The sequence below is a fragment of the Amblyomma mixtum genome, chromosome 9 (genome assembly GCF_055824585.1).
Source record: "Amblyomma mixtum isolate Tamu chromosome 9, ASM5582458v1, whole genome shotgun sequence".
Lineage (NCBI taxonomy): Eukaryota > Metazoa > Arthropoda > Arachnida > Ixodida > Ixodidae > Amblyomma > Amblyomma mixtum.
In genome coordinates this window covers 4,162,953-4,182,755 of record NC_143020.1, presented here as the reverse complement: position 1 = coordinate 4,182,755, position 19,803 = coordinate 4,162,953, and the positions used below count along the sequence as shown (strand labels likewise).

The 19,803-nt window shown below is 45.0% G+C and overlaps 2 protein-coding genes across 2 annotated transcripts in view; one reads left to right on the top strand and one right to left on the bottom strand.

Moving 5' to 3' along the window:
* LOC149328104 (uncharacterized) overlaps positions 1–19,803 on the bottom strand; it is a 398,869-nt gene that overhangs the window by 14,322 nt on the left and 364,744 nt on the right. The gene's annotated exons all lie outside the window — the stretch shown is intronic.
* The window catches only part of LOC149328112 (uncharacterized), a 40,542-nt gene continuing 29,916 nt past the window's right edge, over positions 9,178–19,803 (top strand). The window contains exon 1 of the mRNA XM_089560008.1: positions 9,178–9,196. Coding sequence (XP_089416134.1) covers positions 9,193–9,196 — 4 coding nt within the window. The 5' untranslated portion in view covers positions 9,178–9,192. The remainder of the gene's footprint in view (positions 9,197–19,803) is intronic.

Sequence of the window (19,803 nt, the reverse complement as noted above, 5' to 3'; positions counted from 1 at the left end):
TGGATGGATGGATGGATGGATGGATGGATGGATGGATGGATGGATGGATGGATGGAAGGAAGGAAGGAAGGAAGGAAGGGTGGATGGATGGAAGGGTGGATGGATGGGTGGATGGATGGGAGCGCACCCTTTGAAAGTGGCAATTGCCACTGCACTCAGCTTTTCTTTCTTGATTAATTTTTTTGTTTACTGTGTTGGCAATTCTCATTAAGATTCGCCATCATCTTTACCTACGGTTTCCTACAATTCTAACCTTATGCCACATCTCTGATTTTCAGCCACCAATCCTCCAATCGCTTTTTGCTAACTTCCACTGCAGATTTATTTACATGACCATTGTTATCTTTAAACCCTAGGGCCTCAGAAAGAGTGACTGTGCCTTCATCGACATCCGGATGGATACCATCACATTTGATTATGAGGTGTTCAATTGTTTCCACAGATCTACCACACACTGCACATGTGTAATCTTCTTCGTTAAATTTCTTTTTGTAGCTCCGCGTTCTAAGACACACTGACCTAGCTTCACAAAGTAGGGCACAGCGTCCTGAGTTATCATAGACAAATTCTTTCCTGATCTGCCTTTTCCAGTATGGATATAGTTCTACACTGTTTCTTTTCCATTGAATTCATCCAATGTTTAACTTCCGCATTCTTAACCTGTCGTTTAATGCTTTTTCTTTCTCCGTCCTCATGACCGCCATACTTACTGGTTAGTTTTCTAGTTCTTTTCCGCCACTCTTAGTCACCGCTCTTTCTGTATAAATATTTAAATACCTTAGCTGCCCACCTGTTATCGTCCAATTTCCTCAGGCGTTCTTCATATAGTATTTTACTCTTAGCTTCCCGTGCTTCGAACGATGTCCAGCCCATATCCACTTGCACTGCCTCGTTTGTGGTTTTGTCGTGGGCACCTAGCGCTAATCTTCCAACAGCTATCTGATTTACGTCTAATCTCGACTGAACTTCTGCCCTCAAGCAGAGAACCGCATTGCCGAAAGTAAGTCCCGGCACCATGATTCCTTTCCAAATACCTCTTAGTATTTCATATTTGCTGTACCCGCCTAATGCCCTGTGTTTCAATATCCCGGCGTCTCTTCGTCCTTTTGCCCTAAGAGCCTGATCTTGCTTTTCCGTGTATAGCTGCCCTTCATTTAGCCATATCCCGAGGCATTTGTATTCGGCCACTTTGGGTATTTCGTGGCCTTGTATTGTAAGCACCTGATCAGTTGTATCGTTTAGAATCATCACACCTGATTTAGTTGCGCTAAAGCTGAATCCTAGAGCCTCTCCTTCGTCTCCACAGCAATTATCCAAAGTTTGCAAATCTTCCTGGCTATCTGCTAACAGTACAATATCGTCCGCATACATTAATCCCGGAAGTCGATGCTCAACTACATTTCCGCCTAATCTGTACGACAGATTATAACCTAGATTACTTTCTTCTAGCCTTCTTTCCATATTAATCGCGTAAAGCATGAACAGCAGCTGTGATAGAAGACAACCTTGCCTTAATCCTTTGTGCACCCCCACAGTTATGGTACTTCTTTTCCCTTCCCATGTAATTTCAACTTCATTATATCGTTAGATTTCTTGGAGAAAATCAGCTACCTCATGACTGATACCTAAATCTTTCAATATGCTCCACACGAGTTCCCTGTTCACGTTATCGTATGCACCACTTATGTCCAGAAAGGCTGACAACAGGTCTTTCTGGAAAAGGCGCAGCAGCGCCCCTGTCGGTCGTCAGTGTCAATTCGTTTCACCCGAGCTGGCCCCACGAGCCGCCGGTAGCGAGCACTAGAAAGTATTCTAGTTCACTATACCCAAGGCATGCCCAAGGCACACGGTATCGGCTTTTGACTACACAACGAATGTCACTGCTGACTCCAGCGCCGCCGAATCTTTGTGAGCGCGTTCGCTTGTATTGTGGTATTTAAACTGTTGTTTTATGTTATGGTTTTGTTCATACTCGAATTGCCTAAATATCTAAGTGCAATTGTCATGTCAATAAATATGTGCGCACTGAAAATTCATTTTGTAGTTTTTTTCTTGTTAATGCTTGTATAATATGCACCATCTAGCGATCAAAAAAACATTGCCTAAGCAAAACAATTTTTTCACGCAGTTAATTATTCTGTCTCGAGCCAAACTTGGATTGTAATATCTGCCGAAAAACCTATAGTAAGTGCATAAACAAACAAAAAACAAGTACGGAACGCTCGCGCTAGACCAGCTGTTAAGGCTGACAAGGGATGATTTTGCTTAGTGTTGGTACGTGTTGACACCCATCGGATAAGAGCTTACGCACTAATAGCACTGATAAATCCTCGTACGTACAAGTCCGATATAAAATTCAAGGGCTGCAAGGATAGCGATCCGCGGAGGGCGATATCGATACCAAAAGCCAACAGTGTTCAGTTTCGTTTTTTCTTGCGCTTGCGCTGGAAGGTCACAACTAACAGCCAGTTTCGAATCAATTATACCTTTTGCACAAATCAAACTTTGCAGCGTTGTACGATATGGTTAATTTAGGTTGTCTACATTGTCCTGAAAATGTTTATTTGTATTTAAATGTGCCCACGCCAACAATGCAGGTAAGATGTATGATAGCGATAGCTGCATCGCGGGCGGCATCAACAATAGCACACTTTTCTACTTTTCGTGTGTTGCCAGTTGTACCACTTCTTCAATGCTTTACATTTTCGTGTTTGTGTGTTGTCAGTCTATGAGAAGAAGCAGCTTTGCAGAAGGAAATCTACGTGCCTACAGAACAAGGATAACTTCGTGCAACCCGGTGAACGCCACTTTTGCAGCGTGTGCGTGTGAAGACATGGTCCATCTTTGTGCGCGCGTCCCCAAATTTCACCGCGCAGTCACGAAAGATTCGGGATTCCTTGTTAACGCCTTACGTAACATTACTGCCGCAGAAGTGCATAACCGCAATACCGGACAAATTTTCTTAAATGAAACCTGCCGGAGTTATTCCTTTAAACCTGGTATTTCAACACTTGCATCTGCGGGCAAGTAAACGCAGCAGGTTACAGGGTTGTGACTGACGTTAACCTATCTAAACTCATTCCGTGTGTGTCTTCTGCCGTGACCGTGTCACTCACTCGGTCGCCAGTGAGCTTTCCACGCCTTATTTCTCTTGTAGCGGGCTTTAGCAAAGACAGCATGTTTGTGGCTATCGATGTATGCGTTCTCCTCTGTCCGTAATCAAATGGAAAATGCTACGGTTAGTTCTTTCGGTGGTATGTATGAAAAGCGTTCGCGGTTGACTGTGGTGACTTGTGCAAGCTGGCGGACCATATCCAAAAAGGCGGTACCTGTAGCCAGCAGTTTACGCCAAGAACTGGTGCAAACAGCCACCAGTTTCTGCATCACACCAGTCTTCTTTTTTGTATATACAGGTGGTCACCCTCTGCACGCTGGGGTGGTTCATGGTATGTGAGGTAGCGCAAAACGGGACAAGGGACAGAGAAAGACGAACACAGCACAACACAGCGACGGTATTGTGTTCGCTTTTCTCTGTCCTTTGTCTCGTTTTGCGCTCACATACCATGAACCACAGTTACCGATTCGCCCAATTTTCTACCCTTGTGAATGCTGCTATAGCACACAAGTATAAAATCCTTTTTCCAGGTCCTAATAGCCGCCACCCAAGATTGAAAAGTCCATGTTACCCTAGCATTGCACTAAATGGTCTGCTTTAAAATACAGCACTGCCTGCATTGTTGAGCAATGCTGGTGTCGTTTCTCGTTATTTTCTGTGTGTGTGTGTGTGCTGTGCCTGTTCTCTGTGTTCTCGTTTTGCAGGCATTCGAGGAGCACCAGTAGCCATGGGAAGAACATTCCAGAGGAAGTTTTCTGCCAACTGATGCCGACCCACAGCTTGACTGTGCTTTCCTGTAAAAGAATGTATTGAGGGGATATGTTTTTTTACCAGACGCCAAGATATCTCCCCTAGATAAATAGATAACTGTTGGCAGAGCCTTTGTATCAAGCCTGTGGCGAGTGCCACCTCGCCTAGGGAGCTAAAGTGGTGAATTGTTTTACTTTCCTACTGCCCCTTCCTTATTTGTAAGCTTTGAATCCGCGTCTGTTTCTTTTTCCCATTAAAGGCTACTTTTTTGCATTCTGCCCTATATACCTTCAATTTCTGTGATGTCTGTGTAGTTTTTGATTATGTTTGTGGGAGTCGGATGGCTCGATAGCCATTGTGTGCTTTTGTAAGAATTCCTTGCAAGTTACCCGCTATCTCCTCTAGGTTCACAAATTGTCCTCCCTGCCTTGACTGTCATTATGCCCCTTCTAATTCTATCAATGTATTTTTTTTCCTATCTGCTTTTTTGTCTGCTATTTGGCATAATATTTGTGCTTAGAAGATTCAGATGAAAAGCCCGTATAAAAGAAGGACAGGAATTATCTTTGTAGTGCAGCAGGGTATTCAGCTTGAAATTGCAACTGAAGCAATATTTTTCTGGTTGAGCAAATCTTATGGTTTGTCATTCACGTTTGTTACTTCGCAGATTGAAAATAATCTATTAGTCATTACAGTGGCGCAGCGGTTATGGCGCTTAGCTGCTGACCCGAAAAACACGAGTTCAATCCCGGCGGTAGCGGTCGCTTTCAATGGCGGCGAAATTCTAGAGGCCTGTGTACTGTGCAATGTCATTGCACGTTAAAGAACTCCAGGTGATCAAAATTGTCCAGAGCCCTCCTCTGTGGTGTCCCTCATAGCCTGAGTTATTTTAGGGACGTTAAACCCTGTAAAACCAGACTAAAACACTCTTTTGAATTTGGTTTGGCTGGTTGGTTGTCATCTATCAGTACTGCCATATTTTTATGTTTAGTAATACCTCCAAAGTGACAACGGAGAACATCTTCCTGACCTACGTACTGTGTTGTCATTAGTCACGATGGCGACTATAGGCCAAATAGTGAAAATGTTTTTGTGGAAAAGCACACGGTCGGGTTGTAAGCTGCCAGTCTTGCAGTGGCATGTTTTGGAAACCTTAATGTTGGAAGCCCCAGTTATCCCCTGAAATCCTTGCAGCAGCATACCTTGTCACAAAACATGGTAAGCTTGTGATCACTCACCATAAATGAAGTTTTGAGATAGCATTTAATATTTCTACAAAGCCGGCAGCGGCAATGTATCAGTATTCAAAGTTTATTTCACAGCTTCATATCTCCTCCATGGTTGGTAATCTGTTCATACTTTTCTGCCACTATATATGTGTGTGTGTGTAACCTCCCGCGAACAGTAACCTCTCACGAGCAAGCATTTACTTAAATGCCTCGTGCCACGGCGGCCAGTTTGATCACAATCTGGTGGGCTGGTTGGGATAACATCGCAAGATCGCGTGACTCAGCTGGCTCATCTTTCACCTACGTTGCTTCTCTGTGGATTATTCGTAGCTTTTTGATCATGGCCAACGACACCAATAACAATGCTGGTTTTTTTGCGACACTGGCTCCTTAATGGTATCGCATTAACAAATCGTAGTTCAAGCATCCACGGCATGTGGTGACGGACTGACCACATTAATCAGATTGCTAGCGGTAAGAGTATTCTGTTACTTTGCGTTCAACAGTTTCGTCAGTGCACACAGCTACGCTATGTTGTGGTCCGCCGGAGCGTAGTCCTCCGAGGATACATCTGGCCATAAATGCATCAATGATGCGTTGCCCCAAATCTCCATGCGTCTGATCACGTGTGTTTTCAAGAGTTTCATCTGTAGTCCGTATGCCCATGCAGCGACTAAAGTAGCGTAGCACGCGTGGCACAGAATGTATCAGCTGCACTGTCCGCTCCCTGACGCTGCCTGTGTGTGGTAGCAGCACAAAAAATGGAGCAGTGGACTGGGAATGCGAATCGTATCACATGACCAACATGAACAGCAAGGTGTTCAAACTTCTCAAATCACTGCTCTTTGTTTCTTTTTTAATTTTATTTCTAGACATTTGCTATGACGCATCATGAGAAAGGTAGAGAAACTTAGAAAAAAAGAGTGTAAACAAGCCTCGCTAAGAAGTGCCAAAAGTTCTCGATGAAACGATTATCATGTGTCCACTTGCAGTAGTTGCCTGCAACGTCCCATTGCAGGCCTACCTCCCTTCGGAAGCATCCCTCACGGAGGCTGTAGGCATGGGGAGCAGGTTCGCTTTAATCAATTTCCCTTTGTCACGCTTCTTTTTCGAGTTTGGATGCTGCCCTCTCGGTGAGCGCACAGGCCCTTGTAGGCCGTCCACTTATGGTTTCAAAGCTGCCTTTTTATTTCTTTGTAAGGTCGACATGCTCTTTCCGGGCGGTCTCACGAGGGCTGAGACGCGCTTCGATCTCCACGCTCAGTGGAAGCACGACCTCTTCATATTCGGGGGGATTAAAGGCACCTACTTGTTTGCTATAACCGAGTGATGCGGCCAAAGGTGTTTGTTGTATCTGAAACATATTGCCATTGCTCAAGACATACTTTGACGATGGCACCGCACTTGTTCATACCAAGCTAGTGTTTGGTGTGTCTGTGGCAGTTATAAGTGAGCTGTACTCTATTGCACGTGGATGAAGCCACAAACAAAAGCAGATGCTTTTAAAACAGGCTAGGGCCTGCTGCATGATATGTGCTCTATATACAAAGCCTACCAACAAGGCTGTTGTGGTTTTGGAGATTCCTTCTTAGTTTACTGTGCTCTATTACGATTTGCAGACATGAAGACCAATATTACAAGGACAAGGTAAAACGTGCCTGAGGAAGAACCTTCTAAAGCAATGTACTGCTGCGAACACAGGCAGAATCTTACTTTCACTTATTTGCATGTGCAAAGTGATGTTCATGAGAATCTGCCTGGATCTGCCAAGAGAACTAGCCCGAGCAGCTGGGCTGATATGACAAGCATTGTTAAAGATACCGCAACCGTCATTGCATTTTAGCTGGTAGAAAAAGATCAGTTTCAAATATTTTTACTTGCAGTTAACAGCACATTGCAAGTTGCACTTCTTTTTTCCTATCCATATCCTTTCACATTCTGTGCCTAGAGAAGAAAGGCTGCAGAAAGTGCTGTCAGGCTTTGTTTTTGTGCATTGTCATCTACCGAAGCACACACAAGTTCCAATGATTGTGGCATCTCGGTTCATTTTAAAGTGAAACTCTTTTGCTCTCTATTATTTTTCAGGCCATTACTGATAAGCCATTGTGTACAAGGTTCCAGAGGAAGAAACCTTCAATACTACGCCTGCCAGCCTTTCACTACTCCATTGCACTGGGTTCTCTTTGTTCGTTTTGACTTGATAGTCATTGAGCAGAAACCATTTGTGTGCGATGGTTGACCAGTTTAAAATAAGCTCTTGGTTAGATTCCCATTTCTGTCGTGGTACCAACTTAACACCTGACCACGTACAACAGTCGAACGGAGCTTGTGGCCTATGTACTTTTGCGGTGTGCACTCAGTAGTAGAAGTGTTAGAATCACGATATTTGGTCACTCAAAACCAAGCACCAAGAAAGGATTATGCCTGTCGTGCAAGGGCCATTGGTCTTTCCAGCTATCTTAGACAAGCCAGGCATTCCACGAAAAAGGGGTGGATAGGGGATGGGAGGATACTGAATGGTCGTCCTGCATTCCACAAGACAACGAATGAAATTGGCATATGTTTCAGGGCAGTTATAACATTCAGGTGATTTTGTATATTTTCGGAAGAAAGTCGGTGCCGGTGCCTGTAGGACGTTGCATGTCAGTTAGTTAATTAAATTTGTGACTTCGAGAATTGTAAAAAAATAAGCAGCTGGTGCTCATCTTAAATAAAGGAGAGGCATTGGTTCGAAACCACTATGCTCGGTTAAAAATACAAACGGCAGAAAATGACGCCTTTATTTTTGATGCAAAATGGGGTGAATCTGACTCCATCCTATCATTCAGAAATCGAAGCAGGATCTTTGTAACTGAAGTGATGGTCATTGCGAAAGGATGTGCGAGATCACACGAAAGAGAATAATGTGTAATTAAGCTGTATATTGTGTGGTTGCTCTGATAAGTGTGCGACTAGATTATTTCATTTATGAGATAATCTTTCGTGTTTTTCTCTTAATGCAGGAACATCCAGGGTGAATATCGCAAGCATTAAAATAATTTGTCTTTGGGTGCGTGTGTGATTGATATATCAATCTTTATATTGATTCTTTCGCTGTATAGCCTCAGATATTTTCAAATGCTTGCTTATGTCATTCAATGTGATTCCACCAGGTTACATTTTTGCTTTGTCCACTAGTTGGGGCTTTATGAACTCTTGGGGCTCTGCGAAATCTGTTCTGACAGTATTGTGTGGCGAATTCATGGTACCATGTTTGCCGCTGTTCAATGGTTTATGGCCATTTTTATGGCTTTGTTGAAGAGTACGCTATGATTAATTGTGGTTGGTCAGACGTGACTGACCTCACTTCATCATGTGCGAAGCATTCCTGACTATATCCAAACTATGTCTGTTGCTGTGTGCATTTAGCCTGCATTCTGACATTTTCCATTCCATTTTGAGGCTCTTTTAAGAGCAGGCAATGTTTGGCTGCATGGGGTGTATCTTGAGAATGTTTTAGTTTACTTTTCTGATATCAAATGCTGTTCTGCACATCTGTAATTCATCATGCGTGGACTTTGATTCATGATCATTGAACCGGCCTTGATTTATCTTTGGGGAGGAAATTCTTTTATTATGATGTGAAACATTTGAGAAAATTTGCCTGCCCAATGTTTCGTATAGCTCTCTGCTCTATTCAACCTGTTGACCCTGTCCTGTGTGCACCTATAGATGCTGTGCTCTCTACCTTGTTGCCCAAGGCAATGCAAAGTTTTCCAGATTTACTCATCTTAGTCTCCCGCTGGCTTTTTCTTTTCTTTTTTGGTTTCGCGAGAGTGAGGTCCTTACACTTGTCAGGTCTTCAAGCTTCAAAAAATGCCTGTAAAACTGATTTAGAGTTGCTGCTATTCTGTTTGGAATATAGGTGAGGACAAGTTATACTTTTAATCTTTATTTCTTGCTGCATTCACTCTCCCTGCAGCAGTGGCATAATCATTTAAGGATGCACCACGCATGCAGGATGTGCAGGGTTGGAATCTTAGTACTAGCACTGGGTACCCACCAGTGATGCAATACACAAATTTTCCCACTGGCTTTTGCTGGACGAAGTGCTTGGAAATGGGCCTTTAACCCGAACGTGTCAAAGAAAGTGCTTTGAGCCATGGCCCTCTTTAGCCAAAGCTGCCCTTTCACCATCTATTGTCATCATCAGCTTTCACTATTGTTTGTGTCTAAAGAGCTCACCAGACAGATGGTTTTTTTCCTTGCCATCCATGGTGTCAGAAAAGCCTGTCATCTTCAACATCTTTCAGAGCAGCGCATTCCAAAGCTCGGTCATGACAGTTCCTTCTTTTTTTCCTCCAATTTTTCATCCCATATTGGAGGTGTGGGCCTTGCACGAGTAAATCTGGTATGCTCTAACTGCACTTGACACGCAGTAAAGTGCTGTTTTAGATGTGCTTCTACAGATTTGGCTAATGGCGCTCTTGGACCTGCTGCATGGCAAACACCCTGTCGGACATGCTGGCCACACTCGTGGGCAGCTGTAATCTTGGCTGCAAACAAGCCTCCTGGCAATTTTTTACCAGTTATGCTCTAAAAGTTTTTTTTAGTGTGTGCTGTAGAAGATTGTAAAAGGTCTACAGAAAAAAAAGAATCCTGTACCAATGTGTTCTGTCTGTAACCATAACTGACGCTCGTTAGTTCTTAAGGCTGCGTAGGCAGACTTGTACAGTCCTTCCCATAAAGACAGTTACTGTGGAAGCGACCAGGTCTATCAAATGGCTGTTGATTTGCTTGCAACAGTTTTCTGAATTTTTTTGGTATCTGTGATTTTTTGATGAGCATAATTATATCTTCTTATCTGCGTTCAGAAGTGAAAGTTTGGAACTCGATTGTTATTAACCCTGGCCCACTGAATTCACATGATCTAGCAAAACTTTTGTACGAGATTGTATTCCATTTTCAGCGTCTCATCCACATAACACCATTTGAGTTGCACATGTAATCTTGTGTCTTATGGATATAACCTGTCTTTCACATGCACGCTTGGCCACCAGAGGCTGTAAATATGGTGTATTTTTTGGATAAAACTCATCATTAGAATCTGCAGTTTTCTCCGTAAATACATTCCTGAGTGTTGTCTTTCAAAGAGCAGTATGAAGGATACAAAATCTTCATTTCGTAGAACTGTAGTGAATTATGGTGATATTTGCCTTTGATATGCTGGAGAGTTGTTTTCCATAATATATCAACTATTGACCAAAACTGCCACCCCTGTGAGTTTTAAGCATTGATGTACGAACTTGTAAAGGGGTCCAAGGCCTCATGAGGTTTTTAGCCACTGGCTTTCGCTTCCTCTTATACCCTGTTTAAGGAGCAAATAAAGGAAACAAAAATGGCAGTATGCTGTGTGCTAAACATAGCTAGCTGCCATTTGTTTAGTTCTTAGGCCCGCTTGGGGGGGGGGGGGGGGGGCGAGCGCCCATACCATTGTTAACGATGGTGGAAAAAGCTTTGCACAAAAGGCCTACCTGGAGTCACACCAGCGCACTCACGTAGGTGAACGTTCTTACTGTTGTGACCACTGTGGTAGACGCTTTGCACACCAGAGCACCTTAGTGAAACACATGCGCACTCACACAGGCGAGCGTCCTTACCGTTGCGACTGTTGTGATAGCAGCTTTACACGGGGGAGTCACCTGGTGGCACACATCCGTACCCATACGGGTGAAAAGCCGTATCAGTGCCAGCTGTGCCCCATGATATTTGCAGTACGTTCAAGTCTTGAGAGTCATGTTAGATCCCATAGGGGCGAAAAGCCCTACCAATGTGACTTTTGCCAAGAGACGTTCGCTCATACACAAAATTTAGGACGTCACAAAAGGTGATTCACAAAAAATAGTAGTGGTATGTGATGCCCTTAGTCAATATGTTTTCCTAGCTATCTTTTTATATGCAAGCTAACGAGATTCTAGCTGAATTTCCTATGAAAGGTGTTGGTAGCTAACCTTCATAATTATTTATATTTGTAAGTTTTATTCACTTTTACTGAGTTTTCAGAAAACAACATTTGTTGCTCCCTTAGACTAGACACACACTTCCTCTAAGTATTTCCTGAACATGAAGACTGAGCCTGTTATGCTTGTAAACTCGAATGGAAATAAAATCATGGTCATACATGGATTGCATCATTTCTTGTTGGAGGGAGAGTTTAAAATCTTTGTACCCAATATTAGAGAGAGATTTAGCATACCGGAGACCTAATAGCATAGATGTATGCCGGTTTACTGCTAATTGTCCACGCACACGTAGTAGAATGGGTGCAGCCAGGCGGGGTCACCACCCTTTTGGAGCCGGCCATCAGTGAACCAGTATAAGTTCACACTACTACGCCCCCGCTATGCTAAATCTCTGTTGCTGGTGCGATTTGTCAGCCTGACTCCGTGAAGACATTTGGGGAGGTAGAACATGCACAAATATTCTTTTTATTCATTCAGTCTGAGTGGGTGTATTTTTGTGACGTTCATTGTAAATTCGCTCGTTAATATCATTGAACCTATCTTATCTGAGTTTGTATGACAACACAGGAAAACCTGCTCTGCTGCTAATCTTTGTGTGTTTAGTCACGCAGTACTGATGGCAGGAAAGAGTGGTGAGAGGCAGGTCTCCAACCTTATATTGATGTCTGTTGTGTTAGTCTGCAGGCTTTATAACAGTTTTCTATTCTTTGGTATGAAAGCCAACAAAGAGAGTTCATGAACATCTACATCACCATTTCTCAGAGTGCTATCTCTGCTGGATATAAATGGCGTAATACTTGTGGAGCATTATGTCTGCAAAATTTTTAATCTGTTTTGGTTGAGAGAATATCAGCTGTTTGTGACCATTTCATTATGTGCTAGCTTCTGTGTTGTGTTATGTGTTGCTTGAAAAGGAGTTATTTTTTACATAAGGTGTCCATGATAACAAGCTGCAAATGTCGTGGCTGTTCAAACAAGAAGTGCTGCGATTGGCGCCTCTGAAAAACATTGCTGCTTTGTAGTGTATTGTAAAGTCGGCAATTTAGGCTAGTTTTGTGAATTGAACATGAGTATTTTATGAAAGTTGCCATTACCAAATGTTGAATACATTGTTCCTGTTAGTAAAACTTACTTGACGTATTGTGCATTAAATTCAAAAGCAGTGCATTTCACTGGTTAGCCTGCCTCTTGAAATAGCTGACGTTTCCTTGTTTTTTTTAGTGTTGCTTCGAGTATCCATAGACATGATTGTGCCTTGCATCCAGCAAAGGATTTTTATCGTGACTTGCTTCAGCACTTGATGCTGGTACCCACAGCAAGGCTACCCTGTTCTATGGCATTGCATTTCATGTGGCATGACAATGGGTGGTAGTTTCATCGGTTGCTTTGTGGAAGACTTTAAACCTTTTTTTTCTCAGCCACTGTGCATTTACATGCCACTAAATACATCCATTCTGATAAGAAACATTGCGCAACCTTTTCGTGGAATTAAAATTAAATATCCCCACCTTTTCTTCGTTGCATGTTGTGAAGTCCTTTCCATGTCTTGCACTGGCATTCTTTGAAGTTCAAGCATGGTTAACCCATATACGGCTTGCATCCTTTAGGTAGAACACCGCTTTTTGTGTGAAAGCTTGCGGCTGCTAAAGTAGGTTCAAAAGGGTATAAACTTTTCCTATGCAAGGATCGCGTTGCGGTGGAACAGAGGTCGACTAAGTGCAGTTCTGGATCCTGTGTGATGCCTGGGAGTGTGCTGTTAGTGACGCTCTTCAGTCAACGACCACCGACCTGCGCTTTGAAGGAGCACCTTTACACCTGGAGGAGGTGCCTCTATCTCCGTTCCGGTCCTGAACCTGGAATTTCCGAGCGGAACTTTCCTCGCCCCACCCACAATGCCAGACGCTCCAACTCAGCCATCGCCGCCCATCAGACCGACCGTCTGTTCCGGGGTGCAACACCAGTGCGACCCTTCTCCATTCAGTGGTACAGACGACCACGACGTCGACGACTGGCTGGCCTCATACGAGCGGGTCACCACTTACAATCGGTGGGACGATTCTGTTAAGTTGAGCAACATACTCTTCTACCTCACAGACGTTGCCAACCTTTGGTTTCGTAATCGTGCCCAACAAGCAACGGACTTGCCCATGTGCGCCCAAAAAGGATGGAATGTCCCAGCCCCAGTACAGTATTTATCAAACGTTTCCGGACCATAGAGGCAAGACATAGAAATACAAGCAAAAAAGCAGGGCTCCCATCAAAGGTCTAGACACGTTTTTTCGAGAGTTTTAAGCAGCAACAAAGACGAATTATACATTTTGGCCCCAGAAAGTTAACTGGGTATAACGTTTTCGGGACCAATGGTTTTCAACAAGAAATAAAAATTGACTCCTCGCTCTCTTTTCTCTCTCCCTCGCGCCACAAGCTGCGGGGAGAGAAGGTTTTGCTCTTGTACTCGTCGTTTTGAGAGATGAAACAGCAGTTTCATTCGAACAGCCGAAGGAAACGGTGAACCCCGCATCTATCTCGGCGCTTGAGTTTCTCGCACGTGGGCCGTCGGCTCCATGCTGCAGGTAGGCGGCGGCGGTCTGCATTTTCATCGCGCCGCCGGCAGCAGCGGTCACCAGCTTTTCCGTCTTCTCGCGTTTTCCAAGCTTCCGCCCAACTTCAACATCCCAGTTAACCACAAACCTCGTACCAGATAGATCCAAATGTCTATGTCTAAATGTAACGTCCACTGAGCGTTACCAGTATGTGTCACTTCATGGCGGACATCCATGGTATGTAGCATATGCCATGATGTTGTACATCTTCCGCACATGCACGAACCACGAGCATGGGATGTGCAATTTCTGGCTACTCGTGGCCGACCAAACTTGCCACACAACGCACGATATATGCCTCCTCAATATCGCACATATATATACATCTCTGCTCAGCTCAGCGCTACGCATTATCCACATAATAACCGAAACCGACTGGAACCACAGATTGATTACAAAGCCGACGCTTTTGGATACCTTCTTCACGGTTGATCGGGTTTGGGCAAGAGACGCGCTTTTGAACCGTCTTGCGAGCCACTTTTCGCAGATCGCCATCGTATGAGTGATTCCTTGTCTACATGAAAAAAAAAATCTTTTTTAATGGAGAAATCGTATCACTGTCCGCGGAAACCTTGGAGGCACAAATCACTGAGAGCACATTGCACTACGCTGTCCCCGCAAAAGGGGGAAAGGGGCAACGCCCTGCATGCATGCATGCACGCAGCTCAGAATTATTAAATTGGTTTCAGTTACGGTTTTATGTGAAGCGTATTACTCGCACAACAAGCTCTTCCTTGCTGCGACGCGCACGGCCGCGTAGCAACTACTTGAGCTTCATCGGCGCACAACGTGTTATGACGTCACAACAGCTGTGAAAGCTGGGGCCTCGTGCGCTCGCTTGCGGACGCGCAGCCTCCGCCGGCGGCCTAACTCCCGCTCCTACCGCTAGGAGATACTGACGTGACGCAAAAAGCGACGCACTCGTTGAGTCAGTTGAGTGCGAGATGTCGGCCAGGGAGAGGGCGGCTCGTCAGACCGCAAAACTATGCTTCGCATCCTAGGCTTAACCATAAGCTAAGCCAGGCCATTTTTTTTATTGGTCATGCTTTTACTTTTGCATTTCCGTTTTTGTTATTTTTGCAAATAAAGTTTTCATTGAGAAAATTTTCGTTAATTTGTTATTTTATACCTTGAATTTTTTTGTATACTTCAGCTTTCGCCTGTGTACTGTGCAATGTCCATGCACCTTAATGATCTCCGGCCGGATGTTCGAAGTCATCTGGAGCCATCCACCGCGGCGGCCTCATAGCCAATTAGTAGCCGACCCTGTAAAACCAAAACCAAACATGTCCGTGCAGCGCCTCGAGCGCCTCCGCCAACTCTTCGTGGTGGTGGTGAAAACTTTTATTTTGTGAAAAAGAGTTTGGGAGCCACAGAGTGGCCCCGCTACATGGTCGGCGTCCCTAGTCCGGGACACCGCACGACGAGGCCCCGTCTCTCGCCCGTTTCACCAGAGCCCTTTGGGACTCAAGCGAGGAGCAGTTGAGGAGGGCAGTCTCCCATGCCTCTCTGGAAGGGGTAGGGGAAAAGGGGAGGTGGGGATTTCGAGTACATGCCCACACCATGTGGAAGATATCACAGGTCTCCCCACAGTGTGGGCATCGCCCATCCGTGTTAGGATCGTAATGTTTTATTATTGCAGGACAGAGTAGAGTACCTGTCTGCAGGCGCCTTAAAGTTCGCTCCTCCGTCTTGCTCAGCCCTTTTGCAGGGGCCGGGAAAAGGCGGTGGTTGTCGCTATAATGTGTTAATATTTCCCTGAATCGCAGCAGCGGCTGGCTAGTCTCCGAGCCAGCAGAGCTGGGATGAGGAGCCCGGTGAGTAAGCGCTCGGGCAGCCGCGTCAGCGGCCTCATTACCTCGTAAGCCCTGGTGGCCAGGAGCCCAAATGATTCGTTTGGGTGTTGGATCAGTGGCAGTCCGTCGTAGAATACAAGCAGCTAAGGGGGAGATCTCCCCTGCCAAGTAATGTTCACATGCTTTTCGGGAGTCCGTGATGATTATTCTCGAATTGGCGTGGGCGGCAGCAAGCGCTATCGCTACTTCCTCGGCCCGCATTGAATTCGGGGCTCGAAAGGAGAATCCATCAACGTGCATTTCCTGGTGAACGACAGCGGCCGAGTAAAATCCCGTGGGCAATGGCCCTACATACGTCTACATAATATACACCGGGTCGGGAGCCGTGTTGTCTCTCAAGAGCCCGAGCCCGCGCTTGTCGTCTGTTTTCTGCATGTCGGTGTCCATGTTACGGGGGAGCGGGCAGACCCAGAGCATATGGCGCCATAGTACTGGAATACGCTCCGCCTCCTCTGGGGTGCAGTCGTGTTGGATGTGTAAGCGGTTTAGCAGGCGGCGCCCAGGAGCCGTCTGCGTGAGCCGCGTGTATTGGTTCACTTCGTAAGAGAGAGAGAAAACTTTTATTTAAAAAGAAGAAGGTTGCTCGAGCACTTCGTAAGCTTTCCAGTTAAAAAAAAACGTCAGTGTAAGTGAACCAAACTGCGGGTTTTACTGAATGTAGTGCCACCTTTGGTCAAAATTGTAAACTGTATTCAAGTTTCAAGCACGGTTGCAAGTGCGGGAGAAAAACCGTGGTTGCAAGACTGAGATTTTTGACAGCCCTCCCGCCTTTTGCATTGAATTTAAAATACTAAGAAGTATTAGAAAGTAAGGTAATTTAGAAAAGTTTTGTGTACGTGACGCCCGCGCCGCCCCGCTGGCGCCGCAGCAGACGACAACCGCGGCCGCGCAAGCGAAAGAGAAACGGGAACTACGTGCGTAAAATCGTGACGGGCCACAGGTTTGGCTGGGCTTGGCCTTGGCTATGCAGTCAGTGAGTCAAACAACATGCTTTGCGTGGCTACTTGAACTGTCGCTTAAGCAGCTGCAAGGTAACTCATAGAGAAAGATACTGGTAAATAGCGCTCCTGAATTTCTTAAGGGACTCGGGGTTGCATCCCGCCTATAATCTTTAAGTTTTCAGTGCGCGCCCTCTGTTCTTGTGACATAGTGATCGCTGGACACTTAGAAAACTCATTTCCTTGCTGCTCTTTTTCCTTTTTCCCCTTTGTTCCCCTCCCCAAGTGTAGCGTAGCCAACTGGGCATCGCCTGGTCAACCTCCCTGCCTTTCCGTCCTTTTCTCTCTCTCTCTCTCTGATAAATAGCGGACACTCGGCCAAATCTGGCCCCAGGAAATGACGTGCAATCCTCCTCCTCCAATAGATACTCTTGCCACATTCCTGGGCACTCTCGTGGCGCCGTCTCCCGACCGAACTGCCTTCCCCGCTATTCTGGCTAGCCTTAGCCATGGTGACGGGCAGGGCTTCTTCTTCGTCGTCTCTTCTGTGTGGTCCCTCGGAGTCCGCTGCTGCCTGGCGCTGCACAGTAAAACGTGTCCTGGCCGTCCCGACTGTCTAGCCGTGACATATTTGGTGGAGCCGGCTGGGTAACGTCCCATGTACACTGACTCCGAAGACGCCTTTGAAGCCAGTTCCCATGGCATCGACACAACCCCCGTGCACAAAGCGAGCCGCCGCCTGCTAGGCCTACAGCCAGAGTTTAGCGGCCTGACAAAACCGTCACGGAAGATGACGACAACCACTGGTAGCCAGACCACTCAACGTTTTGGAGCTGACGCTCCGTTCGTGCTCCACGCGCCCCGGTCACCGCCGACGTTCCACGGAGACAGGTTTGAAGACGTTGAAGATTGGTTGGCCAGTTTCGACCGTGTGGCAGTCTTCAACCAGTGGGACGGTGAGCGCAAGTTGAGGAATGTCTACTTCGCGCTAGAGGACTCGGCAAAGATCTGGTTCGAGAACCACGAGACCTCTTTTACCACCTGGGAGGTTTTTCGGCGTGAGTTGATGGCGACATTCGGCAACAGTGAAAGAAAAGAGAAGGCGGAAGTCGCTCTGCACTCCAGGTCGCAGCAGCCAAATGAGAGCGTCACCATGTTCGTTGACGACATGATGCGTCTCTTCAATCGAGCCGATCCTGCTATGCCCGAGGCCACGAAAGTGCGCCACCTAATGCGCGGCGTAAAGGAGCAGCTCTTTGCCGGACTGGTCCGTGACCCGCCAAGAACAGTGGCCGACTTCACAAGGGAGGCAACGGGTATCGAGCGCTCTCTGCAGGAACGAGGCGCGCACTACGGACGTCAGGCTACCGTAGCAGCCGCTTCCCAGTACACGCCTACGTCGCTGCCCGCCGAGGAGCTTCGGGAACTTGTAAGAAACCTCGTTTGAAGTTTGAAGTTTGAAGTTTGAAGTTTGTTTATTTTACATCATAGATGTGGGTAGGTCCGGGTAAAAAGTGATCGCAGATCACTTGAGGGACCCCCGGACCCCCCTTTACATGGCATACAGCAACAAACATCGGAAGATGGTCAAACGCTAGAGACAAAAACTTTTTACACAGACACAGTTATACATACAACACATTTTATACATCATAAAAAAAGAATATACTTAACAACGTTTTGTAGCTTATTTAAAGGCAGCTTTAATTTCGCGCAGGCTGTTTTTCGAAATATCGATATTCATGGACTGTAATTTGTTTAATAAGTGTGGCATATTGTAACGTAGCATCTGATTGCCGTAATTGGTGCGACAAAAAGGAATAAACCATTTTTCTGTATTACGCAGGGTATAAGCCGGTACAGTTTGAGTGAGGCAGGTCAAGTCTAGAAAGGCTCGAGTATTATATTGTAGGGATTTCTTGTATCTGGTTGCTAAGTAATATCGGTACAAGCTATGGACTGGTATAATCTGGTAGTGTGAAAATAAGTGATCAGTAGGGGCATGGTAGTCAACATTGGCAATGTAACGGACAGCTTTTTTTTGCAGCATGTAAATTTTATGCATATTTGTTTCTGTTGTAGTTCCCCACACCAAAAAACAGTAGTTTAAGTGTGACAAACAAATGGCGTTATATATATTTAGCTTGATTGCAACAGGAAGGAAGTTTCGGAATTTAGCGAGAATACCAACACACCGTGACAGATGAGCGATGACAGAATCTACTTGAGCGTTCCAGCTCATGTGGTTGTGGAAAAGTATTCCTAGTGTTTTAATCGTGTCTTTGAATTCTATGTTGGTGCTCCCAAGCTTTATGTCGAAGTTCTGAATAATTGCTGATTGCCTAGCATGAAAAAGTATGGCTTTAGTTTTTTCAGTATTTAAATGTAGTACATTATTTTCACTCCAGGTTTTTAATCTATTCATTGCGTCATTTATAATTGGAATTAGGAGCTGTATTGAGGTGCCTTGAAAAAATAAACTTGTGTCATCTGCGTAAATGACATATTTTGGCTTATCATGCATTGTAACTATATCATTTATATATAATATGAACAGGAGAGGCCCTAAAATGCTGCCTTGCGGTACACCGGTACAAACTGCTTGCGATGATGACAGATGAGACCCTATTTGGACTTTCTGATGACGATGTTGAAGGTAGGACTTTATAAGGCTTAAGGGTGTTCCGCGTACGCCATATAATTCCAGTTTCTGCAGTAAAACAACATGATTGAGGCGGTCGAAAGCCTTTGAAAAATCTATGAAAACTCCGATGCAGATTTCTCGATTTTCAATTGCATCCAGTATGATTTCTTTTTGCGTTAATAACGCTGTTTCGGTTGATTTCCCATGGATAAAGCCATGCTGGGAAGGGAAAAGAAGATTGAACTTTAAGCAAAAATTTATTATTCGTTTGTAGATTATTCTCTCTAATCCTTTTGAAAAGACCGGTAATATTGAGATTGGTCGATAATTAGACATATCACTTTTATCTCCTTTTTTGTAGACAACGATAACTTTTGACACTTGCATTAACTTCGGAAACAGACCAGTAGATAGGGCGAGGTTGTAAATATGGGTGAGAATAGAAGCTATGCAGTCAATTACGTATTTTATCGGCGCAATTTGAATGTTATCTATATCACAAGCTCTGCTATTATTTAAGGAGGCAAAAATACTGCAAATTTCATTTTCATTGGTAGGATATAAAAAGACACTGTGATCATTGGCTTTTACATTGGGATGTACAGCTTTCGGGGGGCTGTTTCGTGAAACAGCATCCTTAAAAAAATTATTGAACTTTTCTGCAAG